At 36.7% G+C, this 13,045-nt stretch overlaps 1 protein-coding gene across 1 annotated transcript; it reads left to right on the top strand.

The window, feature by feature from the left end:
* Nucleotides 1–432: 432 nt before the first annotated feature.
* LOC111410810 (protein argonaute 1-like) lies at nucleotides 433–10,083 on the top strand. The gene is made up of 22 exons (XM_023041368.1): nucleotides 433–583; nucleotides 1,961–2,625; nucleotides 2,740–2,948; nucleotides 3,041–3,190; nucleotides 3,277–3,410; nucleotides 3,594–3,703; nucleotides 4,524–4,630; nucleotides 4,895–5,033; nucleotides 5,555–5,671; nucleotides 6,071–6,178; nucleotides 6,260–6,331; nucleotides 6,782–6,904; nucleotides 6,989–7,154; nucleotides 7,257–7,516; nucleotides 7,611–7,753; nucleotides 8,375–8,437; nucleotides 8,554–8,617; nucleotides 8,744–8,879; nucleotides 8,977–9,050; nucleotides 9,130–9,224; nucleotides 9,383–9,414; nucleotides 9,691–10,083. The coding sequence occupies exons 2-22, from the start codon at nucleotides 1,969–1,971 to the stop codon at nucleotides 9,900–9,902; spliced, it is 3,171 nt and encodes a 1,056-aa protein (XP_022897136.1). The 5' UTR covers nucleotides 433–583; nucleotides 1,961–1,968; the 3' UTR covers nucleotides 9,903–10,083.
* The last annotated feature ends 2,962 nt before the right edge of the window (nucleotides 10,084–13,045 follow it).

The raw sequence follows: 13,045 nt of genomic DNA, 5'->3' as shown, positions 1-13,045 counted from the left end.
TACATAATAAAGTGGTGTTTGGTAGGAATTTTAATGTGAAAATGCATTTTTGAATAGTAAATTGATGGGAAATGTGTGGTTGAAAAATAAGAAAAAGTTTTTGATTTACGTGTAATATTATTTTAATAAAGAATGTGTGGTTGAAAAGAAGAGAGAGAAAAATGCATTTTGATAAAAATGGGTGCCAAACAGGGTTTAAATAACTTGATGAAGTGTTCTTGCCACGTCATCATTCCGTACGGTCAATGTCTCAAGGTTGACGCCAATTCATAATCAGCCAGTCAACGTCTTTCTTATCTCCACGTCAGCATCTCTTTGGGTCCCACACCCGTGCCATTTCATCAACGGAGGGTATTATCGTATATTCTTCCAACTCCAGTGGGAGTTTGTGGAACTCCTCGCCTCCTCATTATTTGTCCTTTTTCTCTCCTCTCTCTCTCACTATATAGTCAGGCTCTCACAAAAGTCTCATCAGCGTTTCTTTTCATTTTGCGTAGTTTTTCTCTCCGTCTCTCGTATATCAGCTGGAGTGGTGAGTTCTGGAGTTCTTGTAGGGAAGAAGTTTCACGGTACCGGTTTTCAGGTAAAAAAAAATAAAAATAAAATTGGGGTTTTTGTTTATACTTGATTGACATTTTTTTTAGCCAAAAAAAAAAAAAAGGGTGATAAAATTTGGTGCGTTCTTCAAATGTGTGGTTGAAAAATGAATAAAAGTTGTGTTGAATAAAATGTTACGTTAAAATTGAAGGTTTGATCTATTTGACTAGCATTTTAGTAAAAAGTAGTAAGGTTTTGTGCTGTTTAGACCTATGTTTGTTCGTTTAAATGTTAGATCTAGTTAGATCTGAGTTTTTTTTATAATGTTTTTGATAGTTTTATTTGACGATGATCAGATCTTAGATTTTTGCTGAACTAAGTTTCTAGGCTAGGAAGTAGGTTTTTATGATGTTTTCTGAACGAAGGTTTTCAAGCTGTTTAATGTTTTTATTCTCGTTTTTTGTGTTTCTTCTACGTTTTTGAAGGATTTTTCTTCAATTTATTTTTATTTCTCTTTTGTATGGGTTGTGAAATGTTTTGTTTCTTTGCTTTTAGGTTTTATTTTGTTCCTTTTAACAATTTTGACTCACTACGCTTGTGCTCACTTTTTTTTCCTAATCATTTTTGGTAACTGCGTTATGTAATTGTTTGGTAATTTTTGGTGGTGTTTCTTATGCCATTTTTGGAATTCTTAAAATCCACATTTTCCAAATTGTATGTTGGAAATATTAATTTTGCTTGTAAATTTCCGGATTGTTTGATTAACATCATTTTGTAGAAATTAATGGTTATATTTTCTGTTATATATCTTAAATTTCTTTTGAACTGTCTTATCGTCTGTAATTATGGTAGGTAGATTTGGAAAAACTAGACTTATTATGGTTAATCAAAAGATTGGAAAATGTTTTATAATGAAAGAATTTTCTGTAATTTAAGAAACGTACTTTTTTGCCCGTTTGATTTCATTAACGTGTGTTTGCAGAGGGTTGTTTTCTCCTACACGTTCCTCAATCTATTCTTAAGGATATTAGCCTGTTTACGTTCCAATTGTCTATTCCAGTTTTGGTGCTGTCATCTGTCTTTTAAGCAGATTTGGTTTGGTTTGATACGAGTTGTATTGAAGCAGCTGTGGTTTAATTTGTCCTGTTTATCTGATCTGTCATGTACTTTGTTTTGTAACTAATTTTGTTAGGTTTACATTTAGTTTGGACAGCGTTGCATTTATTTTCGAGTGGTTTCACACATCCATGAGTTCTTTATTTATTTATTTTTTGGGTGTAGAGGCAAATTTATGCTTCTGCCTTAAAATTGAAACCACCTTCTTTTTTTTTTTTTGGTTGCATAATCTAGCCTGTTATTTATCAGGAACTGCACGTTTTCAAAGCACTCATGTTTAGTAATTTCTATTGATCTCACTGTGTAGGTTATACCATGGTGAGGAAGAGGCGAACTGAACTTCCTGGTGGCGGTGAAAGCTCAGAGTCTCAGGAAACTAGAGGAGGACGTGGTGGTGCCCAAAACCCACCGGAACAACAGCTACCACAACAAGGTGCAGGAAGATGGGGACCCCAGCGTGGAGGGTACGGTGGGCGTGGTGGGGGTGGCAGAATTCCTCCACAGCCACATCATGGAGCGTCTCCTGAATATCAGCAGGGTCAGGGCAGTCAGCAATATCAGCGAGGACCACCACCTCAGCGTCGCGGTGGCATTGCAATTGGCCGTGGATCTGTGGCACCTGCAGGTGGGCCGTCTAGGCCACCAGCTCCCGAGCTGCACCAAGCTATGCAGGCTCCATATCAAGCCACAGTGACCACCACGCCGGTGCCATATGGCAGTCCTGCAGGCACTTATGTGGAGGCTGGCTCTTCATCACAGTCACCTGAGCCAACACCTTCAGAAGTGACGGAGCAGATCGAGCAACTGGGAATCCAGTCAGAAGCGGCTCCAAGCCAAGCAATGCAACCTGCATCTAGCAAGTCAATGAGATTTCCTCTTCGGCCTGGAAAGGGTAGCTCTGGCACCAAGTGTGTTGTGAAAGCCAACCACTTTTTTGCTGAGCTGCCTGATAAGGATTTGCATCAATATGATGTGAGTTATATCTGCCTTTGGATAAATCTGTTTTTTGTCAGTTTTTTGGTAAATATTCCACTTCCAATAATTTTGTCATGTTTTAAACTCTAATTCCTGCTCTGTGAGTAATAGGTATCTATTACACCTGAAGTCACATCCCGTGGTGTCAACCGTGCTGTGATGGCGCAATTAGTGAAGCTTTATAGGGAATCTCATCTTGGAAAGAGACTTCCTGCCTATGATGGAAGAAAGAGTCTTTACACTGCTGGGCCTCTCCCTTTTGTCTCAAAGGAATTCAGAATCATGCTTATTGATGAAGAAGATGGTCCTGGCGGTACCAGGTCCTTAATATATCTTAGCTGTTACTTTTACCCATTCAGGATCCTATAATGACTCCAAGGCAATGAATTTTTTATATTTTTGTTGGTTTCAGAAGGGAGAGGGAGTTCAGGGTTGTAATCAAGTTGGCTGCACGTGCTGATTTGCATCATTTAGGGATGTTTTTACAAGGCAGGCAAGCTGATGCTCCCCAAGAGGCTCTTCAGGTGTTGGACATTGTTCTGCGGGAATTGCCAACCAGCAGGTGCATGTTACTGCCTATTTTATTCCTTTTACAGATATTATTAATTTCCTTTCTTACTTTTGAACTAATTTTTCAATTGCATGTAGGTATTGTCCTGTTGGTCGCTCATTTTATTCACCTAATTTAGGGAGAAGACAGCCTCTTGGTGAAGGGTTGGAAAGTTGGCGTGGTTTTTACCAAAGTATTCGCCCCACTCAGATGGGATTGTCACTGAATATTGGTAAGCAAGATTCTTGTTGATTCAACTTATTTTGTATTTGTTAAAAACTCCTTTGTACTATTGGAAATGAGTAGTTAAATTTTTTTTGTTTTGCTAATGAGTGAAACTAATTACTCACTTCTTGTATCCTGATTTGTCTATCCATGTTATTGACTATGATCTTTTGCTTCCTTTTTTTTGCAGATATGTCATCGACTGCTTTCATCGAGCCACTACCTGTAATTGACTTTGTCGCACAGCTTCTGAATAGGGAGGTTTCAGCCAGACCATTGTCTGATGCTGATCGTGTGAAGGTCAGATATTTTACTGTCTCCATATATATGATGAAGACAGTTTGGCTGCATTTATGCTTTAAATATTGTTTTCCAAATTTAGCCTGCTCACTATACATTCAGCTATCATTTTTACTTTGTATATGGACTTTGTTCTCTTTGATTCAATATGGATTGGCTGGGCTGTGAGGAAGCACGGTGGTTTGGTCTGTTGTCCAACACAAACATGAGCATGCTTGTTTGGGCTGGAAAATAACACCCAAATTGGATTTTGCTGAGATTTGGTCTTGTGTTTGTTTGGTCTAATTTTGTTTCATCCCATTTAATACCGTGATTCATCTTTTCTTTTCAATTTTGTTGGAAAACTATGTAACATCTAATATAGAATCAAAATGATTATTTCAACTAATCTTATATGCTCTCTTCTTGAAACCTGTTTTAAACCCTAATGTTAAAGTAAGTGTTATGTTTTTTATTTGTAAATATTTATATTGGTCATTTAATTGGGGTTCAGCCCAGCTTGGCCAAAAGTTCATACAAATGGATGGCTGAATTTGGACCATGTTTTTATGTGTTTTGATGGGACCGTTTGGGCCCTAAGGTAAAAATGAAGTATGGAGTAACCTTGGCCCTGGTCATAAAGTAGCAGTTCCAAGTTCAGCTGAAATGTTATGTTTCCTGGTGGACTTTTTTATTTCTTTCTTTCAAGACAATGAAGTTTTCCATAATCTGTTAAGGTCTAGTGTGCTAAAGCATTTCTTGAATTTAGCTGATATAGTTTATGTATTCTTAAGAGGGATACATCCTATAACTAGTTTTATAAATGTTATTCAAATCACAGATCAAGAAAGCACTTAGAGGAGTAAGGGTGGAGGTTACGCATCGAGGAAACATGCGCAGGAAATACCGCATCTCTGGTTTGACATCGCAAACTACGCGAGAATTAACGTAAGGATCGCAAATTGTTTGTCAATTAAGTTATAATTTTAGCTTCAATAAAGACCTGGTTAATCTTGAAGCTTAGGATTCCTCCTTTGGTGGATCTGTAGTTCGGCCAATTGATTTGGCCTAACAAAGTTCCAACTATCTTTAGGCACTCTTATGACACCAATTTCTCATTATGTGCGACTACTGTTGGATTGAATTTATTATGATCATGATTTAGAAGGTCTTTATGCAGTTGTCTGATATACTTCTTCCTGGCCTTGTTAGGTTTCCTGTTGATGAAGGGGGCACAATGAAATATGTGGTCGAATACTTTCAGGAGACCTATGGGTTTGTCATTCAACATACTCAGTGGCCTTGTCTGCAGGTTGGAAATCAGCAGAGGCCAAATTATTTGCCTATGGAGGTCAGTAGTTTGTGTTTAATTTATTAGTTACCTTTGTTGCTCTGCTTAAATATGGTCTGTGGGAGTTGGACACGTGCATGGATTTGAGTGGTGGACATGTGGCTTGCCAAATTTTGGGACCCTGGTCAAGATTCTTTACTTTCGAAATGGATACAGGGACACATCATTCATAAACATAATGGAGATAGTTTGACTTTTTAGTATGTTCAGTTTGACTTTTTAGTATGTTCTAAAGATCTTGATAGTATATAACTGTCATAGTTATGCATTTTGAAAAAAATAATAATAATAATAATAATGCATATATGATAACTGAAAATATGAGATGAGAGAAGAATATTGTCATTTGTTGGTAATTTTGGTTGCACCTGGTGTTCGGTACATTTGTTTGTTTGGCTTTGGAGAGTTGTGTCCGTTTCTGAACCACCCGAGATGGGTATGGCACTGTGCCAAAGTGTTGGAGTAACTCAATTAGCTAAATTTCGTAGATTAGGGTACTAAAAGATTGTTTTATAATCCAGGTCTGCAAGATCGTAGAAGGCCAGAGGTACTCCAAGAGATTGAATGAGAGGCAGATTACTGCACTTCTTAAGGTCACGTGTCAGCGTCCCTATGAGAGGGAGCGTGATATTCTTCAGGTTGGTCTTGTTTACAAAAAAATGTATATATCTTTTTTTCCAATTCTTTGATTTAATTTACTGGGTTTTGAGCTTGTTATAGAGACGATCATATAGTTAGGTTTTGTGGGGAGGTTATGGAATGATGGGGAGAAGAATATAGTACTGTATGTATTCCATGTTTTAGTTGTAGTTGATGCTGCTTTTATATCATTTGTTATTATAAATGTCTTGTATGGTAGGTTGTACAGATGCATAGCCAATTAGCCTTGTCATTATCACGTTATTCATGTTTGGACCCAAGTAAGTTAGGTACCTGTCTAGGTTTGGATTTGAACCGACTATTTTAGTACCATTAGATGATCTTAACCAGTTTAATCTGTAACATTCTTGTGACTAATCTATATATTTTCTTGTCAGACTGTACATCATAATGCGTATGCTGAGGACCCTTATGCCAAGGAATTTGGAATTAAAATAAGTGAGAAGCTGGCTCAAGTTGAAGCTCGCATTTTGCCTGCTCCTTGGGTAATTGACAGCTCTTATCTTTGCTGCTGCTGAATTGCTATTGTCTTGGTCTGAATGTTTTAATATTCTGTGATGCTTCAGCTCAAATATCATGATTCGGGTCGGGAGAAGGATTGTCTGCCCCAAGTTGGACAGTGGAATATGATGAACAAGGTAACTGCCATGTTGAAATGGTTTTTCTTTTTATGGTAATTTGTCAAACACGGCACATGTAATAACACAAGGGGTTTTATGTAAAAGGGAAAACTTCCGTTAATTGCAAATATGTGAATCAGGCATTAAGACTTATTGCTCGTGTTAAATTTTTGTTAGTTTTAGTAGTAGCACTTGCTGATCATCTTCACTTACACATGGTGTTAATTTCTTTTTATTCTTTTTTGGACCTCGCCTAGCATGCATTATAGCTTTAAATTGCAGTCTGTCATGTTTTTTCTAATTATTGGAAGCAAGTATTTGTAATTTATTTACTTGTTAGGCAGATTTTATGGACGGAAGGTAAATTATTATTTGATTTGAGTTTGTATATTTCTGCTTCCTCAAAAACCTTAGCTTTGACTGTTAATTTTTCTCTGGAAATTTTATTTTTTGGTTGATGTCATGCAGAGGATGGTTAATGGTGGCACAATCAACAACTGGATCTGCATTAACTTTGCCCGCAATGTGCAAGACAGCATGGCACGCACTTTTTGCCATGAGCTTGCTCAAATGTGTATTACATCTGGCATGGTAATGCCGTTTGAATTCTGTTGTGTCTTTCAGTATTTTACTTCTTAGTCTTATTTCTCTCTGATTTTATGTTTTTCACTACAGGCTGTCAATCCGGAGCCACTCTTGCCAGTTGTGAGTGGCCGCCCCGATCAGGTGGAAAGAGTCTTAAAATCTAGGTTTCATGATGTCATGACAAAACTGCATCCCCATGGAAAAGACCTTGACTTGTTAATTGTTATTTTACCTGATAATAATGGATCTCTCTATGGTACGAAAGGATGAATATTCAAACATACATGCCATCACTTCTTTGTGAATGTGGATGGTGTTTTCTTTTACTGATATTTTTATTCGTTTGTCGTTTGCACAGGTGATCTAAAACGGATATGTGAGACAGATCTCGGCATTGTCTCCCAGTGCTGTTTGCAGAAGCATGTTTACAAGATGAGCAAACAGTATCTTGCCAATGTGTCCCTGAAGATTAATGTGAAGGTTGGAGGGAGAAACACAGTGCTGGTTGATGCCATCTCTAGGCGCATACCCCTCGTCAGTGATCGGCCTACTATCATTTTTGGTGCTGATGTTACCCATCCCCACCCTGGCGAGGACTCTAGCCCATCCATTGCTGCTGTAGGATGCTTTATTTGACCACTTCAAGTTGGAGACCTCTAATGTTTCTTTTTCTCGGTTGAGACGTCTTATGATTACTAGCATTTCTTTTCAGGTTGTTGCTTCCCAAGATTGGCCGGAAGTTACAAAATATGCAGGTTTGGTCTGTGCTCAAGCCCATAGGCAAGAGTTGATTCAAGATTTGTATAAAACTTGGCAAGATCCGGTTAGAGGCACTATGACTGGTGGCATGATCAAGTATGCAAACGCCTAGAAATAAAAGTTTCTTGATTCTTTTTTACAATATAGCTAAAAAGCACCGACATGAAAACGAGTGTTTAGACATGACTCGACACTGACGCCAGCACAAAATTTCTCAAAACTATGCTGACGCATTATTACAGGCTAATTTTTCTTTTTATATAGTAAAGTAAATTTGTTTTTCATAATTCCAGCATGTGGATAATGTATCCCTAATGTGTCGGTGGCATGTCCAGCCTTACAAAACCAAAAATAATTAGGACATGCCACCTGGGGTTTTTGACACTCATCGAGGATGTGTCGGTTTATCTCCTAGTGTGTTGGCAATGTGTGAGCAACTTGTTCAACTATTCAGAATCAAAAAAATATCTTGGACATGCTACTTCATTTTGTGGGTGTCTGATTGCAATGTGTTAGTGATGTGTCTAATTGTAAAAATCAAAGATAATTTTGACATGCCACTTGGTGATTCTTACACGTGTCAGCAACGGGTTTGTGTCGGACTCGCTGGCCTAGGGATGTTGGTGCATTCTAGCAATATAGCGAGCGTCTGATTTAAAATTATTGGGAATTGCAATCCAACCTTTTTGTGATCATCTTTGTGCTTCTGTTATTCAGAGAACTGCTTATTTCTTTCCGTAGAGCAACTGGACAGAAGCCACAACGAATTATCTTCTACAGGTGTTATTGAATAACGTTTCTATTATTCTGTCTTGTGTCCTGTGAATATCCCTTCTACAGTTCTACTGTCTCCACGTCTCTTTTCTTTCCCGTCACCATGTCTTCTCCCTTTCCAGGGACGGTGTCAGTGAAGGGCAGTTTTATCAAGTGTTGCTTTATGAACTCGATGCAATCCGTAAGGTAAATTTCCTTGTAGATTTCTTGCGTTGTCATTTAGGTGTTTGAGAATTGATTTACGATTTTAAGGTTATACATTTGAAAGCTAACTCCAATATTTGTCTGCTACTTTTGTTCAACCCGATTCAGGCATGTGCATCTTTGGAACCAAACTATCAGCCCACTGTTACTTTTGTTGTGGTTCAGAAACGTCATCATACTAGGTTGTTTCCCAATAACCATAACGACAGGCGTGCAGTTGATCGAAGTGGAAATATACTCCCCGGTATACATTTCGACTTGATTTCTGTTAGTTATATTTTTTCATGGTTGACTAATTATTAAAATGCCGTTCCTTTTTCTTATTTCTATAAAATTTTCAGGCACTGTCGTAGATTCTAAAATCTGCCACCCTACCGAGTTCGACTTCTACCTCTGTAGCCACGCTGGGATACAGGTCTCTCTCCATACTTCTACCTAATTGGAAATTTACATTCTTCTTGATGGACTGCTTATTAGGATCCATTTGACTGCAGGGTACAAGCCGGCCAGCTCATTACCATGTCCTATGGGATGAAAACAAATTCAATGCTGATGCTCTTCAGTCACTTACCAATAACCTTTGCTACACGTAAGTGCTTGTCCTCCATTCTTATGAATTCTTAGCATATGTTTTTTGCTGGATTGGATCAGACAGTACAATAAACTATTCCAAGCTGAATAATACCACCTACCAAACAAGCATATTGAGGTATGATTGCTTATTCGTTTCATTTTCATCTTTTGTAGATATGCGAGGTGCACACGCTCTGTTTCCATTGGTAGGCTTCTTTTCAGTGGCTTTCCACAATTATTTTTATTTTTATTTTTTTCTTCCCCGTGTATAAACAATGCCCCTGCTTGGTACTGAATAAAATTCAGATTTTAATCTAAGTTAAATTTAACAATTAATTTTAACCACATTTTTCATGGGTTCCACAACTTTTCAACCACATATTTCGTCAACTCTTATAAAATTTTACTGAAAATCTGATTTTAATTCCCACCAAATAGGGGCTGTGTATTACTGTTGATCTTATTATTCTTATACTTGACAGTGCCTCCTGCATATTATGCCCATTTGGCTGCTTTTCGTGCACGCTTCTACATGGAGCCGGATACATCGGACAGCGGGTCAATGACAAGTGGGGCTGCTGGTCGAGGTGCTGGTCCAGGGCCAAGGAGTACAAGGTCAGCTGCAGCACATGCTGCTGTTAGACCCCTGCCTCAGCTTAGAGATAATGTGAAGAGGGTCATGTTCTATTGTTAAGCGCGTTCTCAACGTTGATGATGCTTAGTTATTAATTTGTTTGTCGAACTGAATTATTTAACCAACTGAATCTTTGAAACATGATTTGTATCTTTTGTGGAATTTGGTTGTATTGCATTGAATTATGGTTTGTAAGACGTTATCCATTTTGCAAGGCTTTTGGAGTTTTAAGTTGATGTTAGATGTTTTGCTTGGATCATTTGAAGTTTAAAAGGAGCTGAGACTGCTTCTAACGTCTCTCTGTGCTAAAACCTTGAAGCATTTCTACATTTTGTTGATATCATCATGGTACCGAGTGGAGGGTCATGACACTTGAGAGATGATTCCTACTTGAAAAGGTGGAGACAATACCTCTCGTTGTGACACATTGAGTTTCAAAAGCTCTTTTATCGATCACACTTCGATTCTCTACTCGTCAAGTTGAATTATGAGATAATAAATCTATAGAAGTTTCTACTCATTATCTCTAGCGCGTACTGTACAATTATAATATTTTTCTGGAGCTGTTTTTATTGGTCGTGGGCTCTGCTCTTCTGAGGAGGTTAAACAATTAGCAAAACTCCATATAATTTTTGAGTTCATATTATCCGCTTTTATGTAGGTTTTTTTTAGAGATCTTAGTTGAAGGGGAAAAGACACTTGTACAGAAAATTTGTCCATAGAATTGCACTAGATAGTCACACATGTGGGCTCCAGCAATGAATAAAAAATGTCAAAAATTTTTTTCTAGCCTCCTTACTGTGAGTAATATAGTACCCTTTTGTGAAGCTACAGTTTTGTAACTGCAGCACAGTCCAAGTCGAAGAGGCGACAAGGTTTAACGTGTGAAATTCTTACAGTTCGTTTGATCATACGACCAAATGAACTTTTGAATATGTGATCTATTCCTACACAGTCCACTTTTGAGTGAAGCGCTCTCCTCCCACGCTCTAGCTATCATATATTTACCTCAATCTTTCCCCACTTAAAAGGCTCACACAACTGCTTGAAAGTGGATGGATTTTGCATTGCGTTGGTTTGGTTGCTTGTTAAACTACCATTTAATACGATGTGATCTTTCCTTTCACTGCCCTTTAAATAAGGTGGTTCGTTTTGTAATATTTAGACATTTCTATGATTTCTTCCATTGTATTCCTCAATGCATTCGATTCATATATTTTAATGGACAATGCTACACGTACTGAATTTTTTTGTCGAATCTTTGATCTACTACTCACAACAGGGGTGGGGACCACATGTTGACATTTTTAAATTCATGTGGAGCCCGCATGCATTGTGAGGGGGCACACCATTTGGTACCCTCATTCGGTACATATGGAATAATTCTATATTAATATGGAATCAGTAAAAACGGTATTCAACTATATCGAGCCATTGACACATTACGAGATGAATAGTTAAAACAATGGGTTACCGAATTTCAAGTTGTAGAGACAGTGACACAAAAGGCCATTAGAAGCTTAGATCATTTCCACCATTCAATCCTTGATTTCTTTCCCACAGGTGCTTAGGCTCAGTAAGATGGACTGAATTGGCTCTTTATAAATGGGCAAGAAAGTTCACAAGGCAATTTGTATAAAATGCATTACCTAAAGACTAATGTCTAACGTGGTATTAAGGATGTAAATGTGAAAAACATGAGGAGAATTGGTTAAATAGCCCAGTCAAACCATTTATTTGGTTAAATAATATGCTTCCAAGAATTCTTGGTCAAATAGCCTCCAATTGTAAAATACCACAGATAAACAATGTCAAATGTCATAAATATCCCCACCGTTGAAAAAGACATTAAGGGTCCGTTTGATTGCAAAATTGGAATTTGGGTAGAAATAAAATGAATTTTAGGGAATTGAATTGATGGGAAATTGTTTTACTATGAATTATAAATTATTGTTTTTGATTTGTATAATTTTTCATATGAAAAATGTTTAAATTAAAGTGTCATTTGGTGTCTGTTTGTCTTTGTTTTACATGAAAATTGTCAATTAAAGGGATAAAATTTACTGGTATTGAGAATGAAATTTGTTTCAATTGCCAAAACCAAAATAATAATAATAATAATAATAATAATAATAAATTCAAGAAAATCATCTATTTTTGGATGTTCGTTTAACATTGAAATTTCAACTGCATTTGAAGACACAAGATATGTATTTTTACAAATCTCATGTACATGTACTTTTCTTATTGAATATAATATGGAATGACATTTTCAACTTACTGATTTTCGTACGTACAGTATTTTTGTTTTCTACAACTATTAGATGATAATGGCACTCCAGCCATTATCTGCAGTGAAGAACATCATTATTGTCGTTATATTAAAAAAGGGTAGTACAACAATTATTTGTTATGTAGAACTTAAATAAATTTATCTTGTTATTTCTCGAGGCACGGATGAGGCGTACTATTTATAATCGTGTTTAAAAATAAAACGACACAAAAGTCGTTTTCTTCTCGGTAACGTTACTTAAGTCGTTCTGTTGATTTCTTCTATATGTTGATTTGTTTTCAACTCAATGACCATAAGCATTGGATCCCTAACGTACGTAAGACATAAATGTTGATCAATTGACAAAGAACAGTTCAAATGACATAGATTATATGATATAAAGTTGATGAATGCACAAACATTTTATTATTTTCATTAGAGAGCATATTTCTCAACTTTTGTAAATGTCATTTTTATCTTACAACTTAAATGAGTTCAATTTATTGTTTCATGAGGAACAGATGGGCCATGTCTATTTATAATCATCCTTAAAAATAGAACGACACAAGGGTAGTTTTCTTCTCAATAACGTCACTTGTATCATTCTGTTGATTTCTTTTATATTTTGATTAATTTTTGAAGCAACAACCTCAAACTTTGGACCTCTACGTATGTAAGATAAAAAAAGATGATAATGTGACAAAGAATAATTGAAATGACATAGCTTATATAATATAGAGTTGATGAAAGCACACGTGAGTCTATTATTTTATTAGAATATAAGTAATAGTCATATATTTCAATTTTTCTAAATGATATTTCCATCTTACAACTTAAATGAGTTAAAGTTACTGTTTCTCGGGGCACGAACGGGACGTGGTTGCTTATAATCATGTTTACAAACAAAACGACAGAATGACCGTTTTCTTTT

The sequence above is a fragment of the Olea europaea genome, chromosome 2, assembly GCF_002742605.1.
Source record: "Olea europaea var. sylvestris chromosome 2, O_europaea_v1, whole genome shotgun sequence".
In the NCBI taxonomy this organism is placed as follows: domain Eukaryota; kingdom Viridiplantae; phylum Streptophyta; class Magnoliopsida; order Lamiales; family Oleaceae; genus Olea; species Olea europaea.
The sequence above is the reverse complement of the archived record's forward strand: the minus strand, read 5'-3'. Positions and strand labels throughout refer to the sequence as shown.